Raw genomic sequence first — 23,767 nt, forward strand, 5'->3', positions numbered from 1 at the left:
CTCTGTGGTTCTCTCCACACTAACCTGTCAGATTGGAGGCTTGAAGGAGGACATACCTCTGCTCCATAATGGTTTGCAAAAAGTTGCAGAGCACACTCGAGCAGTTGAGGGGAGAGTATCAGAAATGGAAGGCGCTCTCCCGCCTATATGACATGATGTGATTGCATACTCTCACACAGTGGCTGCCCTGCAGGCAAAAAGGACGCTCTCCCGCCTATTTGACATGATGTGATTGCACACTCTCACGCAGTGGCTGCCCTGCAGGCAAAAACAGACAATATGGAGAACCAGCTGCACCGGAATAATGTTCGCCTGGTGGGGGTGCCAGAAAAAGTGGAGGGCAATAACCCTGATTACTTTGAAAAATGTCAATGGCTGATTGACACTTTTGGCAGGGACAAGCTGACTCCATTGTTTGTTGTGGAACGTGCCCACAGGGTACCTACTAGACAGGGCCCTCAAGGCAGACCACGAGACCTGTGCTGATCAAGATTCTTCATTATAAGGACAGAGACGGGATACTACGAAAGGCGAGGGAGCGACAAGATATTTTGCTTAATGGCGTGAGAGTTTCTTTTTTTCCCAGACTTTTCTATGGAAGTACAGAAGAAAAGGTCGCAATTCATTGATGTGAAGAAACGCCTTCGTGCCCTGAATGTTCAATATTTCATGATGAAAAGCGAAGCTCCGGGTGAAAGCGCTGGGTAGAAATACCTCGGGAGGCTGTAATATGGCTGGACAGTCATGAAAATCAGCTGAGGAGACCAGCAGGAGCTGAGGGAGACTGATAATCTGCACGAAGCTTCAGGATAGAGAAGATGCCGCTATAGTGAGATCTTGCAGAGTTCTATGCTCTCCTGCAGTGGTTGTCATGGGGCTATTGTTTTCTGTATTATTATTTTTTTTGACAGTGGACTATTATGTTGGTCGTACGACCCTTTTTGCAGGTTATTTGTAATTGTGTATGTGGGTTAGCGGGATATGCTTTCACTTGTTCATGGCAGTGGGAGATACTGCTGTAGGGGGAGGCTATAGGTACATGAAAGTTATGTTTAGACTGATGAGAATGTATGAGTTGAGCACAAGCCGATGTGCACCTGCATCGGCTAGTGGGGACCGTGTGTGTAGCCCTGACACTTCTAGAAGAGGAGGTTTACCAGGTTTGTTTTGGGGTGGGAGGTTTACACAGCCTATACCTAGGAGAAAATATGTCGATGTCAGTAGGGTGACCATGTATTACTTTGATTGTAATGTGGACCCTTAATTGTTTATCCTGGAATGTCAGGGGAATGAGGGACGCTAAAAAAACGTCATGCAATATTTGACTGTATCAAACAACAAGATTCTATGGTGATTGGATTACAAGAAACTCATATGACTAGGGAGTCGATATCAAAGTCGATAGGACATAGTTTCCACTCATATCACTCCACTTACTCCAGGGAAATGAGTCTCTTGATACACAGAGCCCTTACTTTTGTGTGCCATTCCTCCTTTGCTGATGGGGGGGGGGGCGGTATGTGGGAGTACATTGTACTTTGTACCATTGAGAATGTATTTTGGTGGTTGTCTATGTTCCTCTGCCTTATTCCAGTGTTCCTCTGAAAAAGATAGTGGAGGACCTATCTAATCTTCCTGTTGTACCAGTGATTCTCATGGGGGATTTTTATGCAATAGTGGACGCTGGAAATGATACATTCCAGAGGGGGGTAGGGGAAGGTCAGGATGGAGTAACAGCTTTTGGGAGCCTCATAGGGGAGATAAGATTGAGAGATATATGGAGAGACAAACATCCGGGAATGAGCCAATAATCTTGCGTGTCTTCCACGTACCAGTCGCTATATAGAATTTATCTTATTTTATGCTCCTCTACGGCCGTGCCCTTTATTGCTCTCGTGGAGTATTTACAAAGGGCATTATCAGATCCCTCCCCTATGTTGATGACCTTAGTGGTAGGTGAGAGGACCAGTAGGGGGTTGGGGGGTTGGAGGATGAATGCGTTTTGGCTGAAATTTTATGGATAGCGGGAAGATTCAAGCCCAGATCAAAGAGTATTTTCAGTTTAACATTGGTACGGTACCACAGGGGATTCTCTAGGATGCAATGAAGGCTTGGTTAAGAGGGTTTTTTATTCAGGATATAAAGACAATTAAAACCAAATCTAGAAACTAGGGGACAGTTTATTAGAAAGAGTGACTGAGACTGAAAGAAAACATATTGAGAAAAATACGTCAGAATCCCTTGAGAGCAGGGTAGAAGCTCAGAAAGTATTAAAACAGTATCAATTGGACAGAGCTGACAAACGTACACTACCGTTCAAAAGTTTGGGGTCACCCAGATAATTTTGTGTTTTCCATGAAAACTCACACTTGTATTTATCAAATGAGTTGCAAAATGACTAGAAAATATAGTCAAGACATTGACAAGGTTAGAAATAATGATTTTTATTTGAAATAATAATTTTCTCCTTCAAGCTTTGCTTTCGTCAAAGAATGCTCCATTTGCAGCAATTACAGCATTGCAGACCTTTGGCATTCTAGCTGTTAATTTGCTGAGGTAATCGGGAGAAATTTCACCCCATGCTTCCAGAAGCCCCTCCCACAAGTTGGATTGGCTTGATGGGCACTTCTTGCGTACCATACGGTCAAGCTGCTCCCACAACAGCTCTATGAGGTTGAGATCTGGTGACTGCGCTGGCCACTCCATTACAGATAGAATACCAGCTGCCTGCTTCTTCCCTAAATAGTTCTTGCATAATTTGGAGGTGTGCTTTGGGTCATTGTCCTGTTGTAGGATGAAATTGTCTCCAATCAAGCGCTGTACACAGGGTATGGCATGGCGTTGCAACATGGAGTGATAGCCTTCCTTATTCAAAATCCCTTTTACCTTGTACAAATCTCCCACTTTACCAGCACCAAAGCAACCCCAGCCCATCACATTACCTCCACCATGCTTGACAGATGGCGTCAGGCACTCTTCCAGCATCTTTTCAGTTCTTCTGCTTCTCACAAATGTTCTTCTGTGTGATCCAAACACCTCAAACTTCGATTCGTCTGTCCATAACACTTTTTTCCAATCTTCCTCTGTCCAATGTCTGTGTGCTTTTGCCCATATTAATCTTTTCCTTTTATTAGCCAGTCTCAGATATGGCTTTTTCTTTGCCACTCTGCCCTGAAGCCCAGCATCCCAGAGTCGCCTCTTCACTGTAGACGTTGACACTGGCGTTTTGCGGGTACTATTTAATGAAGCTGCCAGTTGAGGACCTGTGAGGCGTCTATTTCTCAAACTAGAGACTCTAATGTACTTGTCTTGTTGCTCAGTTGTGCAGCGGGGCCTCCCACTTCTCTTTCTACTCTGGTTAGAGCCTGTTTGTGCTGTCCTCTGAAGGGAGTAGTACACACCGTTGTAGGAAATCTTCAGTTTCTTGGCAATTTCTCGCATGGAATAGCCTTCATTCCTAAGAACAAGAATAGACTGTCGAGTTTCACATGAAAGCTCTCTTTTTCTAGCCATTTTGAGAGTTTAATCGAACCCACAAATGTAATGCTCCTAGATTCTCAACTAGCTCAAAGGAAGGTCAGTTTTATAGCTCCTCTAAACAGCAAAACTGTTTACAGCGGTGCTAACATAATTGCATAAGGGTTTTCAAGTGTTTTCTAATCATCCATTAGCCTTCTAACACAGTTAGCAAACACAATGTACCACTAGAACACTGGAGTGATGGTTGCTGGAAATGGGCCTCTATACACCTAAGTAGATATTGCATTAAAAACAAGACGTTTGCAGCTAGAATAGTCATTTAGCACATTAACAATGGTGTAGAGTGTATTTCTGATTAATTTAATGTTATCTTCATTGAAAAAAACTGTGCTTTTCTTTCAAAAATAAGGAAATTTCGAAGTGAACTTTTGAACGGTAGTGTATGTTCCTTAAACAAACATACTACGAAGAGGGGGAAGCGACTGGGTGGTTGCTAGCTAAAGTGGCGCAGGCCCAGAAAGGAAATAGCTATATACATAGGGGGGGGGGACGACAGATAGAGGCAGACACGGGGCAAGTTTTACAAGTGTCTGAAAGATTCTCTGCTAATTTGTACTCGTCTACTGTGCAGTATACGTCACAACAGCTCAACGACTATCTGAGAGATGTACAACTTTCCTCCTTGAGTCAAGAGGATAGGAATGCTTTGGAGGAGCCCATCACCCTAGAGGACATTACATTGGCCTTTGGGAAATTAGCTAATGACAAGGCCCCGGGGCCGGATGGAATGCAGGTTGAAATATATAAGGATTATGGGGAGGAGCTCATGCCGCATTTGTTGGACACTTTGATGGATAGTTATGACCAGGCTCCCTGAATCTATGAGGCCACGATAGTGGTTCTTCCCAAGGAGTGCAAAGATAGTTAGTTTCCAGAATCTTATAGACCTGTGTCTCTGCTGACTTCTGATATAAAAATCATGGCAAAGGTACCAGCACTTAGATTAACTAAAGTGGTGGGATCAGTCGTGCATGGAGACCAATCGAGATTTATGCCCTATAAATCTACAGCAGTGAACTTACGACGGCTATTTTTGAATTTGAAGGTACTCCCGGATAACCCCACTGGGAGAGCAATATTAAAGTTAGACGCCACTAAGGCGTTTGATAGCGTGGAATGGGGCTATCTGTGGTGGGTATTAGGAAATTTGGGATTTGGCCCTAACTATATAAAATGGGTACAATTGTTGTATGTGGCCCCTACAGCACGGATAAGAGCGAATGGTGCTTTGTCCAGTAAATTCTCATTAGCACGGGGAACGAGGCAGGGATTTCGCCGTTGTTCGCACTGGCGGTGGAATCCTTAGCTTGTAAGATACGTCAACATACTCAAATCCAGGGCTTCAAATATGGGGGGCTGGAGGAGAGTATTGCTCTATACGCCAACAACGTCCTGTTGTTTCCTGGCAGACACTGAGAACACTCTTCCAGTGGTAATGGAGGTTATAGAACAGTTTGTATGCTTTTTAGGATTGTCCATTAATTGGACGAAGTCGGCTCTTATACCAATAGACCCAATGTGGGGCAGTCTCACTGGGTCTATTGGTATAAGACCCAGTGAGACTGCCCAATGCGGGGGATGAGATATATATACCAGTAGTAGATTCCTTAAAATATTTGGGGGTTAAGGTGTCGGAAAGAGTGCTAGATTATTTGCCTTAGAATGTTTTGCCTATGTTGCCCAAAATTAAGGCTGAGGTGGAAGCTTGAAATTAATTGCCTCTTTCTGCCTTGGGGAGAACAAACTTGATAAAAATTATACTAATGCCCCAAGTATTGTATTTGATTCATAATTCCCCAGTGTGGATTCCTAAACATTGGTTCAGGAGATTGCATAATCTGTTTAGAGACCTTGTGTGGAAACAGGGAGTGCCTAGAATAAAGTTAGAGAAACTACAACTGCCGAAGGATGAAGGAGGCCTAGCTTTACCAAATGCATGGATCTATTATCTGGCTTCGCAGTACCAATATTTTGTGGGATGGGATGATAGGGCAACATGGGGGGCTAGCGCGGGCAGGAGGAAATCCCTTGGAGGGATTAGAAGCTCACACCTTTAAGAGGCTGGCAAGAGACGAGCCGACATTGCTCTTAATACATAAGGTATGGTGGCAAATGAAACAGTTACTGGAAATGTTGGACTGTAGTAATTACACTCCATTGTGGACAAACCCGTTTTTGTGGGAATTATAACAATTAGAAGGCATGCAAGGATGGAAGAAAAAGGGAATACTTTGTTTAAGTCAAGTATACGAGGAAACGACCCTGAAATCTTTCCAACGATTAAAGGACGAATTTCACCTAGAACGGGGGATGTTTTACCAATTTATACAGATTCGCCATGATCTACACTCCCAGAGTAACATAGTAGATTTGACTATTCATGCCTTGGGAGTTTTGGAACGTGTTGCTAAAGCACCTGCTACTAAGGGGTTGCTTTATTTAGTATATCGGATTATGCTGTCTAGGCACTTAGGTGATCTTATGGAACCCGTAAAAGCAAAATGGGAAGAGACTTAGGACCCATACACAAAGACCATTGGGAGGAAATCCTGACTTCACCTGGAAATCTGTCCTTGAATATAGCACAGAGAAGATCTCAAATCTTTTTGTTACATAGGATGTATATGACGCCATGGGTTCTAAAAAGAATGGGAGTTAGGATGGATGCTATGTGTCCTAGGTGTCCGGTGGATAAAACGGATATTTTTTATATGTTCTGGGCCTGTGGGGCACTCAGGACACTTTAGGAGGAGGGGATGGAACCGATATGGCGGGTCTATGACATAAGGCTCCCAGATGATCAGTAGGTGCTCCTTGTTGGGTACTTAGGGGATCTGGAAGGGGACCAGCAGGAAAGATTGGCCATAGCTAAGATTCTATATCAGGATCTGGAAAGGAATAGCAAAACATTAGTTAGATGCTGACCCACCTTCCATGGGAGAAATTATCGGGGCTGTCAATAATGTCATTCTGATGGAGTATAATATATACAAGAAAAGGGGAACTGTCAAGAAATTCGAAGGGTAATGGGCTAAATGGATAGATCACTCAGAATTGGCTTCACCTGCCCTGCTCAGAATCCGTATGTTATCGAACCTTCAGGGAGGGGACGGTTTGTGATACGGGGCAGGATAGCAGTACTGGGACGTGTCATGTCGAAATATGGAAGGTCCTTGAGAGGAGCACTTGTGGCTGGGAGACGGCCTTAAAGAGGCTCTGTCACAAGATTCTCAAATCCCTATCTCCTATTGCATGTGATCGGCGCTGCAATGTAGATAACAGTAACGTTTTTTTGTTTTTTTTTAAAACGTTCATTTTTGGCCAAGTTATGAGCTATTTTATATATATATGCAAATGAGCTTTGAAATGGACAACTGGGCGTTTTTTTTTTCGTATGTCCAACTGGGCGTGTATTGTGTTTTTAACTGGGCGTGTTTACTTGTTTTACTAACTGGGCGTTGTGAATAGAAGTGTATGATGCTGACGAATCAGTGACCAGTCAGCATCATGCACTCCTCTCCATTCATTTACACAGCAGCATCATGTTCTTACTAGAACGATGTGCAGCCACATACACAAGTGTCCTGATAATGAATACACATGACCTCCAGCCTGGACGTCATGTGTATTCAGAATCCTGACACTTCTGAATCTTTTCTGTCCATTTCAAAGCTCATTTGCATATATATAAAATTGCTCATAACTTGGCCAAAAATGAAAGTTTAAAAAAAACAAAACTTTACTGTTATCTACATTGCAGCGCCGATTACATGCAATAGGCGATAGGGATTTGAGAATCTGGTGACAGAGCCTCTTTAATATACCTAATAATGTACTCGAACACGGGACAGTTGTATAAAGAAACACAGGTGACTGCTTCTTCGATTACGTTGGGAATGTTTTCTCGAATTGATTGGTCAATGACTGAGAATAAGGGGGATAGGGCTGTGTGGGGGAGAGGGTTGGCAAGGGACGTTTGCTTCTTTTGTTTATGGAATTCCTGTACACATGTATTATATTATGTACGATGTCATGAATATGATATGCTGGATTTCCGTTATTGTGTAACATTAATAAACTTGAATTGATTTAAAAAAAACGTAGGCTGTGACTGATTCCTAACAGTGGCATCCATCACCATAGACTATAATGGTATCCGTTTAATGGATTAGTCATGATACTTTTCATGATGGATCCATTAATAGATAACATTATATGGGTCTATGGGTGACGGATGGCATCCGTTTAATGCATCCTTGACCAATGGGTTATAATGGCATTCGTGTAACGTAAACATCATCAAAAGCTATTGAAAAGCGTATGCTTGTGACAGATGCCAAGCAGTAGAATCCGTCACCAATTGGCTGCCATGTTTATGTTTCCTACTGGACTCCCGTTGGATGGAATAGCGTAGTCTACCGGCTAGTCGGCGGCCAAAACTACCCTTGTCTGACATTGGAGCTCTATGTACATGATTAGGGTGTACGTCGGGAGCTTTCCCTACATACACACTAAACTTATACAAAAAACGTGGTGTGATTAGGGCTTTACTAATATTTTCAGGTCCATTATACGCAACCTTTTTTTTTACCATGGGGAGTACCTGAATTACCAGGAATCTTTATAATTCCGTAATTGTCAGCCACTGCTATGTGCTGGCAAAAATGTTGTCTGTTTTGCCTGTGCCCCCTCCCAAACATCTTTAAATAGGCTGAAATCAGTTATCTGTAATCAAATACCCCTTCAGTAAGGGCCTGCTCACATCACCGTCGGGTTCCGTTTGGGGTTTCCGTTTATCCATTCCATCAGAGGAACAGATGAACGAAAAGCCAAACGGAAACCGTAGCTTCCATTTGCATTACCATTGATTTCAATAATAATGCTTCGGTTGCAAATGGTTTCCGTTTGTTTCCGTTCTTTTGTTTTGTGGAAAAATTTACGTAGTTGACTACGCTATTGTTTCTGCTAAAAAAAATGGAAACTTTACGGAACAGAAACAAACGGAAACCATTTGCAACGGAAGCATTACCATTGACATCAATGGTAATTCAAATGGAAGCTAAGGTTTCAATTTGGGTTTCCGTTCATCGGTTCCTCTGCTGGAATGGATGAATGGAAACCTCAAATGGAATCAGACTGATGTGAACGAGGCCTAAAAGTGATAGATCTTGTTCCTTCTTTCCATGTAACCCCTGACCAGTGTCCTAAGTACACCAGGGTTGGCTTAGGTAGACCGAGTCAGGCAGCAGAATCATAAACAAATAGTGTTGAGTAAATATAATAAAGCTACACATTTACCTTCATATTGTTATTTTTCGATAGATCTCTACTAATTACTCTACTAATAGACATATTTATCAACTCTTTCTACAGGGGTGGCAAAAATGAACCAGAGCCTGAGCAGCCCACTCCCCGAAAGGTATCCATCAGAAGAATTCACTCCGTAAGTGAGTTTGACCCGGATGTCCTGGACAGTATGCATTCCTTGGGCTGCTTCAGGGATAAAACCAAACTAAAACAAGAACTACAGAATGAGGAGTAAGTATTCATGGTATTCTTTGATAAATGAAAATGTTCCACTATATAACAATTCTGCTTACTATGTTCTATCCAAGAGGCAACCTCATAATCTGCTATGCACCTAAAGAGGAGGCATACAGCTGATGTGTGTCTTTTTCCCTGCAGGCACGTCCACATTAGCAAAGGGAAGTGGAAACAGCCTTAGGGTCTCACACCCCTTCTCTCCCATTAGGGATGAAAAGGAGGAAAGTCAATGAATTAGTACGGGGCCCATTTGGGTTTTTGGAGCACTCCCTGTATTGTTGGCACAAACATTATTGAAGGATTTCAGTGACTTGACTAACCATTTAGTGTCACCTAAATATATAGTATCAAGTTGCACTTTCCATTAGGATGGGAATGGGCATCCGCTGGTGTCCTCACAGGAAGTGATTCTGGGGCTCCTTCTCTTTCACGCTACTCACTCCCCGCCGCAAGTATGGACACAGTTGCGTGGTGTCAGGTGGGCCTAATGAATCGGCTTGGTTAACCCCTTAGATTCCAACTGTCAATAGCGACCACAGCATCTAAGGAGTTTTACAGAGAAAGGAGGCTCCCTCTGCCAGTCTATAGGTACCCCCCAAACGTGATTGCCAATAACTTTCAATGGCAGCCGGGGGCCCTTCGCGCCAGAGGCACCGTAATCATACCGACAGAATAAAGTTAGCAAGTTACTTATACCACATGGTCCATGGTGTATAAAAAAACCAAAAGGTTGCTATTTTTTTCCATTCACCCCCAAAAAATACTAATAACTGCTTATCAAAAAATGGTACATTAAAATGGTACCAATAAAAGCTACAACTCGTCTTACAAAAAAACAAGCCCTCATACAGCTATGTCGACTGAAAAGCAAAAAATTATAGAATATAAAAATAGGCTGGTACTTAACCCTTGGTAATTAAAGTTAATAAAAGTTAATCAATATATTATCTGCACCCAAAAATAGTGGAATTGAAAAATACAACTCGTCCCACAAAAAACATGTCGACAGACAAATTTAAAAAGTTATGACTCTTAGAACGCGAGGGTGAAAGAACAAACAATAAATCTTGGTCATTAAGGCCAAAATAGGCCTGGTCGTTAAGGTGTTAAGGGTGTAATCATCCATTGTCCATCAGTACATATTTTTAGAAGAAGAGTACCCTACAGAAACATACAGCCATCTGCAAGACTTGTTCCTTCACACTGCCATGCAACTTCTTGTCCACCTTTAAAAAAATAACGTGTAGATCTTGCATTTCTTGAAATATTCTTGTTTATAATAATATTATTCAAATGTTTTTCTTCTTTCAGGGAAAACCAAGAGAAGATGATTTATTACCTGCTCCTAGATCGTAAGGAAAGATATCCAAGTTGTGAGGATGAAGACCTTCCTCCGCGTAATGATATAGGTATAGAAGTAGGGTCACTATACGTAAATTGTCACTGATGCAAATGCAAAAACAACAAGTATTATTCTCAGGTATATTGTAAAATTTGAGATTGGTGAATATTTTGATGAAACCATAATAAATTGACAAAGTAATTAAAGGGGTTTTCTCACAATGATAGTTTCACCAATCCACAGGATATCCCCATAGAAAGTGAATGGAGCAGTGGCCGAGCATGCACAGTCCTGTCCATTCATATAGGGCACCCTGGGACCCCCATTCTCGAAATTTGTGGGGGTCCCAGTGGTGAGACCCCCCAGCAATCAGACAGTTATCACCTATCCTGTGAATCGGTGATAAATTATCATTTTGAGAAAAGCTCTTTAAGGGAATGGGTAGACTGCTTACCAGGAAAGATGATCAAACTTATTAGTTATTCAGCTTGGAAAAAATTTGGCTCTAATAACTATGTATAAATATATCCAAGAATAATACAGAGATCTGTCTAATAATCTATTTATACCCAGGACTGTAACTATAACAAGGGGACATCCTCTACGTCTAGAGGAAAGAAGGTTTCTACACAAACATAGAAAGGGATTCTTTATTGTAAGAGCAGTGAGACTATAGAATTCTCTACCAGAGAAAGTTTTCATGGTTAATTCAGTGAAAGAGTTTAAAACGGGCCTGAATGCTTTTCTTAAAAGTAATAATATTACAAGTTAAATGTACAAGACACTGGAGATAGGTTGTTTTTCCAGGAATTTATTATGGTAATGACTGGAGTCTGGAAGGAATTTTTGCTTATTGCATCTATCTAGCTTAACACTGTTATACACTGTTAACAAAGAGTTATTTGCAGGCAGAAAAATTCTGCCTCAGAATTCCATCAGGAATTTGGAGTCAAATTTTGAACTGCCCGTCCTTTTTTTTCTGCGTTTTTCATGGCGTTTTTTTGCCCATGCCCATTGAATCTAATGCAAGGACTGTGGGCAAAAAAGGCTGTGAAAAACATTCAGAAACGAGCTCCGCGCGTTTTTTCTGCCTCCCATTGATTTCAATTGGAGGTCAAAGGTGAAAACCGCAGCAAGAAAGAACATGCTGCTTTCTTTTTCGTGAGTGGCCAAAAGCCGCCCAGGAAGAAAAAAATGCCTTGCCTTCCATTGAAATCAATGAGGGGCTATTTTGGCCGTTTTTTGGCGCTGATTCTGACGCAGTTTTCACGTAGAAATTAGTGCCAAAAAAACTCTGTGTGAACGGACCCTTAAAAATTGGTTGAACTTGATGGACATGTGTCTTTTTTTTAACCCTATAATGTTACTATGTTAGATACTTCTATTCTCCTCTATGCCCTGGTGAAACTGTATCATAGGGAGTTTTAGCTTTCAAAATGAGTCCTTGTCCGTAATTGTAAAATGCAACTAGAAACATTATTTAAGACTAATAAATACAACAGATGCTTCTAGTGCTGTATATTCTCTGAGTGAGTTCTGCCTTGATTTCCTTAATGTTATTACCAGAAACATCTCATTATAGTAGGGCATCTACACAATCTGGCCAAAAGTATGTGGACACTTGACCATCACACCTATATGAGTTTGTTGGACATCCCATTCCAAAACCATAGGCGTTAATATGGAGTTAGGCCCCCTTTGGTGGCTATACCAGCTTCCACTGTCCTGGAAAGGCTTTCCACAAGATTGAGTGCCTGTGGGAATTTGTGCCGATTCATCCAAAAGAGCATTTGTGAGGTCAGGCCCTTACTGCATTTTAGATGAGAAGGTCTGGCTCGCAATAGGTGTTCCAATTTATCCCAAAGGTTCTCTGTGAAGGCAACTCAAGTTCCTCTACAACAAACTCATCAAACCATGTCTATGGACCTGATTTTGTGCATATTCATTCATTAGACTGCTAGATAGTGAAACGTGATTCATCACTCCAGAAAGCATGTTTCCACTGCTACAGAGTCCAGTGACGGCATGCTTTACACCACTTTATCTAACACTTGGCATTGTGCATGGTGATCTTTGGCTTGTAAAGCAATAGCAAAAGAATATAAGTCGGCACTGCTGCAATCAATAGTCCTCTGGGCGTATGGCAGATCACTGCCCAGGCAGCATGTACACTGACACGGTGTATGTCAAGGGAGGTGCTGGCTCAGCAAGAAAAGTTCATAAATATCACATTGAATGCAGAAACAAGTGGAGCCGCACTCACCCAACTCTGAAGTTTTTTCATATGCTTTATTGCTCAATGAGAAGTGGGGGGAGACCGAGATATGCACAAGTTCACAGGCAACAGCTGTTTTGCGTAGACACTCTTTCTCAAGCCTTCTCGTGATCTTAGGCTTGTGTTCAGCTGTTTGATCATGAAAACCAATTTAATGAAGAACTTGACGCAGTTCTTGTGCTGAAGTCACTTCCAGAAGCAGTTTGGAAATCTGTAGTGAGTGATAAAACAGAGGATAGACGATTTTTACGCGCCACCTGCTTCAGCACTGGTCAATCCCGCTCTTGTGAGCTTGATCTCTTCGTCGCTGAGCTCTTGTTGCTCCTAGACACTTCCACCTCATAATAATAGCACTTACAGGTGACCGGCCAGATCTAACAGATCAGAAATTTCACAAACTGAACTGTGGCAAAATCCTATGACAGTGCCACATTTAAAGTCATTGAGCTCTTCAGCACAACCCATACTACTGCTACCAATGTTTAGCTTTTGCTTGCTTTTTTGAAATCCCCTTTTTTCAATAGGTGTGCCTGAAACACCTAAAGTCACTAGTTAGGAGGGCTGTCCACATACTTTCGGCCATATAGTGAAAAAGCTATGCAACCTTTTTTTATTTATTACTTGGCAATGACTCTTTTATGGTGCCTCCATTTTTAAATAATTGTAGCTCTGAGCTTAACTTGCTCTGCATAAGGAAGCAACTGCTGAACTGCCCAACCACTGGGAAACCATTGATATATCCAAAATCCCATAAAGGCAAAGCATTGGGGGAGGTTTTAAATTAAAAAAATATTTCTACTTTGCATTAAGAGATAATATCAGTAAGGTTCAGTGGCCATTATGCCCTGTGGTTGATCAGCTTGCCCTTCCCCCACCATTACATTTAATAACATACCAAAGAGGCAAAATCTTGTACTTTACGTGGACAGGAGTAGCACGTGAGACATCCCACAGGGATGACTTGTCAGTAGGTCTATTATAAATGTATTCAAGATAGGGTAGATGAAGTAATAAAGAAATATTACTATAGAAGAGATACTCAGTAATCATACCTGCTACTCCACTGCTCTTCTGAATCATCACTGTATATCTATTTATTACATTATTTGCATTATTATAATAGATCCGCCACGCAAAAGAGTTGACTCCCCAATGCTAAATCGCCATGGAAAGCGTCGCCCTGAGAGAAAGTCTATGGAAGTTTTGAGTGTGACAGACGGTGGTTCACCTGTTCCTGCACGACGGGCTATAGAGATGGCACAGCACAGTCAAAGGTACAAGCTGGCCAATACAATAAGTTTGGTTTACAAATCTAGCTTACCATTCATTGTCTGCATCTTTATAATGACTATCATATATTAGATCCCTTTGATGGTCCTTGTGGGAGTCAGAAAACAGATGTTCTACTAGAAAATAATTTATTATTTATTCTGAAGAATACTTCCAATGTTTATGATCATGGATCCATTTAGCAATTATTTGTTAAGACAGTGTGAGGGTGATAAAAAAAAACAATAAAATATATGATGTTAAATTAATCTAAATTCTATAAACCTATAAGAAAATAAAAACCTTGTAATATATGAATGTAGCCATCTTTATCTTGATTGTGATAACTTGTTGCAGCGTGATATCCCACAACATAAGCCATTGAAAAAGTAAAGAAAAAGTGTATTTAATCAGTTAAAAGTCAAGATAAAGACGGCTACATCTGTAATTACTGTTATAATTGTCCTCCGGACCCCATCTGGCTTGTGTATAGATTATGCCATCAGTGACTTAGTGCCCAAAGTGATGTAATGTCATGTGGCCGCATTGTTCAGTACAGATCTAAATTCACTGGGGCATAGTGTATACACAGGATTGGAAGGGAACCGGCAGAAAATTTTAATTTAAGTATGTTATTTTTTATTGCTTTCAGGTTTGGGGCATTTTAGGTTAGTTTCTGAATGTTTGACAACCACTTAAAGCTTATGTTCACTTTTGAACACACTTTTATAATTCATATATAGAGATATATTCTACAAAAAGTTAAAGGGGCTGTCTTGTGAAAAAAACATTCCTTTTTTAAAAACAAAAACAAAAAAACAACAGCCCTTCTGTGCTGCTTTGCAATTAGCTCACATGGCTAGGAGAACCCACATCTAGACAAGTAAACCATTCTGGTTCAAAAGGGAGTAGGGGACAGGGGTTGTCGTCATGAGACAAGCACTTTAAGGGCATGCCCAGACGTGGCGGATTTCTTCCGCAACTGTCCGCATCAATGCCGCACAGAATCTGCGCTGCAGATTCTGTGGCGGATCTGCCCAAAATGGGCAATAAATTGATGCGGACAAGCCGCTGCGTATTGAGGTGAAAGTACTTCCCTTCTCTCTATCAGTGCAGGATAGAGAGAAGGGACAGCACTTTCCCTAGTGAAAGTAAAAGAATTTCATACTTACCGGCCGTTGCCTTGGTGACGCGTCCCTCTTTCGGCATCCAGCCCGACCTCCCTGGATGGCGCGGCAGTCCATGTGACCGCTGCAGCCTGTGATTGGCTGCAGCCGTCACTTAGACAGAAACGTCATCCTGGGAAGCAGGACTGGAGAAAGAAGCAGGGAGTTCTCGGTAAGTATGAACTTTTATTTTTTTTACAGGTTGATGTATATTGTGATCGGTAGTCACTGTCCAGGGTGCTGAAACAGTTACTGCCGATCGCTTAACTCTTTCAGCACCCTGGACAGTGACTATTTACTGACGTCGCCTAGCAACGCTCCCGTAATTACGGGTGCACACACGTAGTCACCCGTAATTATGGGTGCACACACGTAGTCACCCGTAATTACGGGAGCCTCATTGACTTCCTGAGTCTGGCTGTAGACCTAGAAATACATAGGTCCAGCCAGAATGAAGAAATGTCATGTTAAAAAACCAATACGCTCCGCAGCACACATAACATCTACATTACATCTGCGGACTTCATTGCGGAATTTTGAATCTCCATTGAAATTCCGCAATGAGTCCGCAACCAGTCCGCCACACGTCCGCAACTACCATTGTATGCTGTGGACACCAAATTCCGCACCGCAGCCTATGCTCTGCAGCGGAATTGTCCGCAACGTGCAAACGAACCCAACCACAAAGCTGTGGAAGGCAATGGAGAAACGGGTCCGCTGCGGATTTCCGCTGCGGAGTGTACGCAGCGGAATTCCAGAGCAAATCCGCTACGTCTGGCCATGCCCTTAGTCATCTTGCAGTTAGGGGTGTGTCTGTCAACAAACTTGTCAACAGTTTCCAATAGCTATCAGAAGAACTGTGAATAAAGCTCTGGACTACAGTTACAAAAATAAGTCCAAATCCAGAGTTACCTAGTCAATTCCATGTCAGAAGCCGAATAAAGCTTAAATTATTCACATATTCTGAATTAATCATCTGGAAAACATAGAACATACAGACAGTGAAAATGTTATCTATTATATGTATAGTTTATTGTGTAGGAGAAAAATGTTCCTAATATATGACGGGGTCAGAATAAATTATATAAATAGGAGTTCAATGGAAATAGAACTGTATCAGGGATAGAAAAGCCACAGCTCACACGTCAGGTACCTTTATTACATTCAGAATGCATGATCACATTATTTCTAAAAATACAAGAGGCAATTCCTGATTATATTGTAGGGAAAAAGATGTATGGCTTAAAAAGAGAGAGATCACATGAAATTGCTAGATGCAGGAGGAATGAGCCTTTTGAAATCATACCACTTGACCTATATATCTATCTGGCTGAAACCTAATCCTTCTAAAGCATACAATTTAGAACAGGGCAAAATGGGGTCATCTTCATTGTTCCATGTTCAGTAGGTAATAGATCTTTCTCATGTAGGTCCAGATCTGTGAGCGGCGCATCAACTGGTCTCTCATCCAGCCCTCTCAGCAGTCCAAGGGTAAGTATTGAGAAGGAAATACGCAGCTGTGCAGAGGAGATGACAGCAGCGGTGGACTGCATACAATTGTATTACTATGGCATTCTATGCCAACAGATCACATTATCACTTCCTGATGCCATACATTACAAACACCATCACTAGCCATCATGCACCAATTCAGGCCCAGCCTTCTTCGAACCTTATGGGCACAGCTGTTTTTTGCATCATTCATCATTGCTGTACTCAAATATGGTTATCAGCGTATATAGAAATTCTATATATTACTGACGCACCTTGTGCTTTCCTTGGATTAAGCTCATCCACCGAGAGCTTTACAATTGATAGATAGGACATTACTCTGGACCCCAAAAAATCTAAAGCTGTGTCAATTTTAGACTGGGTAAACTTAGACCAAGCAGTCAGAAGATGGACCAAATGTATCACAGGGGTGAATGGTGTATGATGAAATTGGTGCATCTAGCTGGACTTGCAAGACACTTTTCTCCTCCTTATACCATCTTTGCTTTGGCTTAATTTGCAACAGAATCGTCAGTGCATTTACACGAACATGTTCGGTCCATAAAGGACGGAACGTATTTCGGCCGCAAGTCCCGGACCGAACACACTGCAGGGAGCCGGGCTCCTAGCATCATAGTTATGTACGACGCTAGGAGTCCCTGCCTCTCCGTGGAACTACTGTCCCGTACTGAAAACATGATTACAGTACGGGACAGTTGTCCCGCAGTGAGGCAGGGACTCCTAGCATCGTACATAACTAAGATGCTAGGAGCCCGGCTCCCTGCAGTGTGTTCGGTCCGGGACTTGCAGCCGGACTACGTTCCGTCCTTTACGGACCGAACATGCTCGTGTGTATCCTGCCTTACTGTTGGCAGAATGATTGTTCAGCACATAACTACTATGGAGAATTAAACAGTGTTTTGTCGGCACATCACAACCATTCCATGTATAAAAGATGCTCATCAAATTAGTAAATAGCTTATTTAGCCCACTCGCTCTTCTAAAGTGTTTCCTGTCCACCAGCAGCACGGCATACGGGATGCCAACTGCTTGTTCTGTACTTGCAGCTCAGGATCTATTCAAAAACACAGAATGTCTTTTCATATGGATCATCTCTGTATTGTATTGTAGTCCATTCACACATGTAGCCTCCTCCATTATGTCTTACAGCAATATTGAAAATCAATTATGTTTGAAATCATTATTGTTTAAGGGATTTAGGACCCAAAACTGCCACCACCGCCTTATAGTTTGTATAAATAGCTGTTTACAGATGTCCATACATATATACAGTATATATATATATATATATATATATATATATATGTACACACACACACAGGCACACATATACATATATATATATATATATATATTATTTTTTTTATTTTTTTTAAGGCCGCACACTCTGTCTGCAAATGAGGTTCTTGGAGTCATGGAGCTGGAGTCCCTCGGGTGAACAGTCACATTAGCCGTTCCATAATAATGCCCATTCTGGCTTGATTGACGTCCCTGACATCCTCTGTTGATAGTCTGGTGGCTTCTGGCACATGCACAATGCACCGATGAAGTACGCAATGAATGCGCTGGAAACTGCCAGAGGCCAGAAAAACTCCAGAAACCTCCATGACTACAAAAACCCCATTTGCATATTCCCGTTTGGACACGTGACCAGTGTCCCTAGAAACGTAATCAAATCCTCCAAAATACGAGACAGCACTCCTTAGTTAGTGGAAAATGTGGGTTTATTCACTGCAAGCATGTGGTGAAAAAACCAACTTTTTCCACTAACTAAGGTGTGTTGTCTTGTATTTTGGAGGATTTGATTGAAATTTATATATATATATATATATATATATATATATATATATATATATATATATATATATATACCTCCGCAGCGCAGAACAGAAAACCTGGACCGCACATCTACTTGCTATACTTGATTTATTGCGGCTCAGCAGAATAAAATGTACAAACATGAGGTTCTTAGTAAACATTTTGATCATACTGTATAAGTCCACTTGCCATTTCACGACAACCTCTTTCAAGTGGGTCCCTACTCTATCAAGTGCAGTATCACATGGCAACCAGTGCCGCTATAACACAGCACCCAAAGAGGATGCAACCCAGGAGACCAACAGCACCCATGCTACCAGTCTAAGCCACCATGGCTCTGGGCCACGTCCCCCCATAGAGACAGTACCACAGCAACAAAAGTTTACCACACAATACCACAATAAAATCAACAGATGGAAAGAGCTCACCTTTCCTTTTAGTCTCAGGGGCCAACTGAGAACAATTAGGTAGGAACACTTTTTATGCAGTGTCCTTATATTAAAAACACATGGGCCAAATGGGGGTGGAGTGCTGGTACCAGAAGAAAAAGACAGACTATATATAAATCCACAGGGGAGAAAAGAAAGCCTGGACCGCACATCCACTTGCTATACTTGATCTATTGCGGCTCAGCAAAATAAAATGTACGAACATGAGGTTTTTAGTAAACATTTTGATCAAACTGCATAAGCCCATCTGCCACTTCACGACAACCTTTTTCAAGTGAGTCCCTACTCTACAAATAATCTATGTGTATATATATATATATATATATATATATATATATATAGAAGAACAGGTGTAGTCAGCTATTTATACACACTATAAGGCAGTACTGGCAGTTTGGTGGCCTAAATTTTCCCAACAGGTTCCCTTTAAAGCACAATATTTAACCCGTTAGTGACCACCAATACGCCTTTTCACGGTAGCTATTAATGGGCTTTATTCCAATGCATACAACTCCAAACATCATAGTTATCTATGACGCTAGAAGTCCCTGCCTCGCTGCGGAAAACTGTCCCGTACTGTAATCATGTTTTCAGTACGGGACAGTAGTTCCACGGAGAGGCAGTGACGCCTAGCGTCGTACATAACTGATGATAGGAGCCCGGCTCCCTGCAGTGTGTTCGGTCCGGGGAAATGCGGCCGACGTACGGACCGTATATCACAGACAAAACACGCTCCTGTCGACACAAAAATAAAAAAGTTATAGCTCTTTGAATGCAACGATGGAAAAATGTAAATAGCTTGATCATTAAGGCCTTAAATAGGCTGGTCATTAAGGGGTTAAGGCTAAGCTTGTTTCTAAGGGCTCCCCTTCGTCCTCTGCAGAGTGGAGTACTATATATGGTTATGTGTATGTCAACTTGTCTTCAGAAAATGACAGAATCCTTTCAATAACCATAATTGGGATATTGTGGACCACTGAACCATTTCAAAATCATTGTACTAAATAATCGTTATATAGAATAGAGAGGCCGAAAAAGTTTACATATGGTTATAAACTGATCCGAATTAGCATAGAAGCTATGCAACTTTTAAATTGTATTAAGATAATACATACAATAAACTACAACATTGGTAAGCCATAGGTTGGAATAAGCACCTCAAATTTTTATACCAGGGCCAAAGTTTTGTTAGATGTTCCTTTTCATACAGATTTATCATAATTCAATTTTGTACTAGTAGACAGTATTCCAAAGCAAAAGAAAATTGGAGAAATCTATAGAAATATCCTGGAACCTAACTATTTCCCACCTATTTGAGAACTGGCATTGATGAAAGTTCATACCTATTACACATATTGTACACATACCAGTAGATGCCATGTCCTACCACATTGCTCCATCTCATTGTCAAACATCAATGCCCATCGGGCACTTTTCTGTCCCCCCTTGCCAGAGTCCCGTATTCACTTTCTCCCCCACACCGCTGGAATCCGCTGATGGGGAGGACCCCCGTGCCATCTGGCAATCCAAAGCTGCTCATCGTCAGCCTGACCCGAAGACCCAAACGTTACCTGCTAAAACCAGCCTGGGAGAGAAGCCCCTGCACACCATTAAATCGAATCCCTTACCGATTACCATGACTACCTCCTCCCCACCGCATGACTCCTCAACTTCACCTCATCGCTCCCCATTATCCCCCCCTTTCTTCCCTTCCTCACTACCCGCTCGTTTTTTCCCTGGTACTAAATCCACCACCAAATCTATCCCTTTGCCGCAGGTGACCCCTCACCCTTCTCCCCGAGGTAGTCCCCTCCCTACCCCGCTGGGTACCCCAGTGCATACGCCTAAGGACAGCCCGACTGGGACGCCCAGTGGTACCCCTCCCTCAAGTCCAGGTGTTGGTGGGGTGGCTTGGAAGACACGACTCAACTCTATCAAGAATAGTTTCCTGGGTTCCCCGCGCTTCCACCGTCGGAAATTGCAAGGTAGGTTTTCTTTTTCTATATAAGAGTGCCATCTAGTGACCAGAGTGTTGAGACATCAAATGGCTGCAGTGATATGTATATTTCAAATGACATGGAAATGATGGATTTCTACATTATCAAGTGCTAAACTTGCTGGTAAATTGTTAGTTTCAATTGTAATCACTCATCTAACAATCCATTGATATGTTACACATAACAATCTTTGACACAAAACCTATAACTTGGAGTCTGACACACGAAAGATAAATTTAAAACAGTGAAAGTTTATTGATCAAATTAAAAATAAACACATATATAAAAACATAGAGATGATAACCACAAAAGAAAAATGGACAACCAGAACATACAGTGGAGGAAATAAGTATTTGATCCCTTGCTGATTTTGTAAGGCGGGATTCACACGACCGGGTCGTTCCCGAGCCCGAGTGTCGGCCGGTAAAATCGGCCATTTTGCCCGGCCGGTTTGCATAAAGTTATGAATCCGTGCCGGGCCGGACAGATCCGGACAGTGACATCAGCAGCAGCTCCTGAAGGGGAATCCCCATGTGTTCGGGGATTCCGCTTCAGGAGTTTCCCCTGATGTCACTGCCCAGATATGGACAGAGACATCAAGCGCTCTGTCCAGGAGCGGAATCCCCGAAAACACGGGGATTCCGCTCCTTTAAAGAGCTAAAGTGCGGCTAGCACATAGCAGAGCGGGGAGATACCTCCCCCCCCCTCCTCCCCGCTCTGCTATAGTGGCGTCGCTGCAGTAGTAGCAGCCGCAGCAGCAGCAGCAGCTGCTGCTACTAGCGGCGCCATCTAAGGTGTCGCCGAGCCAGGGTGCTTTTAACAAGCAGGGGAAGGGAGCCAGCGCAGCGCTCCCTCCACCTGCTGTACACCCCGGCCCTGCAACACAGTGTACAGCGATGCCATTCGTCAGAATGGCATCAACTCCTCCTCCTCACATGCACTCTGCGCTGTGAGGAGGAGGAGATAGAGCGCATGCGCCGGGAAACCGGGCCATCACTCGAAACACATTCCGGTGATGGCCATGTAGTACCCGGCCCCATAGACTTCTATGGGAGCCGGGCGGCCGGGTGCCCGGGCAAAGATAGAGCATGTCCTATTTTTTGACGGCCGGATTTTCCGGCCGTAAAAAAATCGGTCGTGTGAATAGCCCCATTAGGGGTCTATCATTCCTAATGCAGCCGGGTGCCGGCCGATTTATGAACGGCCGGCACCCGGACGGGAAACCCTGCCGTGTGAATGAGGCCTTTGCCCACTGTCAAAGTCATGAACAGTCTAGAATTTTTAGGCTAGATTAATTTTACCAGTGAGAGATAGATTATATATATAAAAAAAAAAATTAAATCGCATAGTCAAAATTATATATATTTATTTGCATTGTGCACAGAGAAATAATTATTTGATCCCCTACCAACCATTAAGAGTTCAGCCTCCTCCAGACCAGTTACACGCTCCAAATCAACTTGGTGCCTGCATTAAAGACAGCTGTCTTACATGGTCACCTGTATAAAAGACTCCTGTCCACAGACTCAATTAATCAGTCTGACTCTAACCTCTACAACATGGGCAAGACCAAAGAGCTTTCTAAGGATGTCAGGGACAAGATCATAGGCCTGCACAAGGCTGGAATGGGCTATAAAACCATAAGTAAGACGCTGGGTGAGAAGGAGACAACTGTTGGTCCAATTGTAAGAAAATAGAAGACATACAAAATGACTGTCAATCGACATCAATCTGGGGCTCCATGCAAAATCTCACCTCGTGGGGTATCCTTGATCCTGAGGAAGGTGAGAGCTCAGCCGAAAACTACACGGGGGAACTTGTTAATGATCTCAAGGCAGCTGGGACCACAGTCACCAAGAAAATCATTGGTAACACATTACGCCGTAATGGATTAAAATCCTGCAGTGCCCGCAAGGTCCCCCTGCTCAAGAAGGCACATGTACAGGTCCGTCTGAAGTTTGCAAATGAACATCTGGATGATTTTGAGAGTGATTGGGAGAAGGTGCTGTGGTCAGATGAGACTAAAATTGAGCTCTTTGGCATTAACTCAACTCGCCGTGTTTGGAGGAAGAGAAATGCTGCCTATGACCCAGAGAACACAGTCCCCACTGTCAAGCATGGAGGTGGAAACATTATGTTTTGGGGGTGTTTCTCTGCTAAGGGCACAGGACTACTTCACCGCATCAATGGGAGAATGGATGGAGCCATGTACCGTCAAATCCTGAGTGACAACCTCCTTCCCTCCACCAGGACATTAAAAATGGCGCGTGGCTGGGTCTTGCAGCACGACAATGACCCGAAACATACAGCCAAGGCAACAAAGGAGTGGCTCAAAAAGAAGCACATTAAGGTCATGGAGTGGCCTAGCCAGTCTCCAGACCTTAATCCAATCGAAAACTTATGGAGGGAGCTGAAGATCCGAGTTGCCAAGCGACAGCCTCGAAATCTTAATGATTTACAGATGATCTGCAAAGAGGAGTGGGCCACAATTCCATCTAACATGTGTGCAAACCTCATCATCAACTACTAAAAACGTCTGACTGCTGTGCTTGCCAACAAGGGTTTTGCCACCAAGTATTAAGTCTTGTTTGCCAAAGGGATCAAATACTTATTTCTCTGTGCACAATGCAAATAAATATATATAATTTTGACAATGTGATTTTCTGTTTTTTTTTTTATATAATCTATCTCTCACTGGTAAAATTAACCTAGCCTAAAAATTCTAGACTGTTCATGTCTTTGACAGTGGGCAAACTTAGATAATCAGCAAGGGATCAAATACTTATTTCCTTCACTGTATGTCACAGAGCGGCACTATGTAAACAGACTGAGCACACCTATGTCAAATAACATTG

The 23,767-nt window shown here is 42.4% G+C and overlaps 1 protein-coding gene across 7 annotated transcripts in view; it reads left to right on the plus strand.

Annotated features, from left to right (window-relative positions):
* Positions 1-23,767, plus strand: part of LOC142662064 (serine/threonine-protein kinase BRSK2-like) — a 295,681-nt gene that overhangs the window by 257,484 nt on the left and 14,430 nt on the right. For 5 of the 7 annotated variants that reach the window (XM_075839927.1, XM_075839928.1, XM_075839925.1 and 2 more), the window contains 5 exons: positions 8,914-9,078; positions 10,396-10,493; positions 13,825-13,975; positions 16,567-16,627; positions 20,369-20,900. In XM_075839927.1, the coding sequence (XP_075696042.1) occupies positions 8,914-9,078; positions 10,396-10,493; positions 13,825-13,975; positions 16,567-16,627; positions 20,369-20,900 (1,007 nt within the window). The remainder of the gene's footprint in view (positions 1-8,913; positions 9,079-10,395; positions 10,494-13,824; positions 13,976-16,566; positions 16,628-20,368; positions 20,901-23,767) is intronic. The other 2 variants (XM_075839930.1, XM_075839931.1) reach the window with 1 other exon arrangement.

This window comes from Rhinoderma darwinii, chromosome 10 (genome assembly GCF_050947455.1).
Source record: "Rhinoderma darwinii isolate aRhiDar2 chromosome 10, aRhiDar2.hap1, whole genome shotgun sequence".
NCBI lineage: Eukaryota > Metazoa > Chordata > Amphibia > Anura > Rhinodermatidae > Rhinoderma > Rhinoderma darwinii.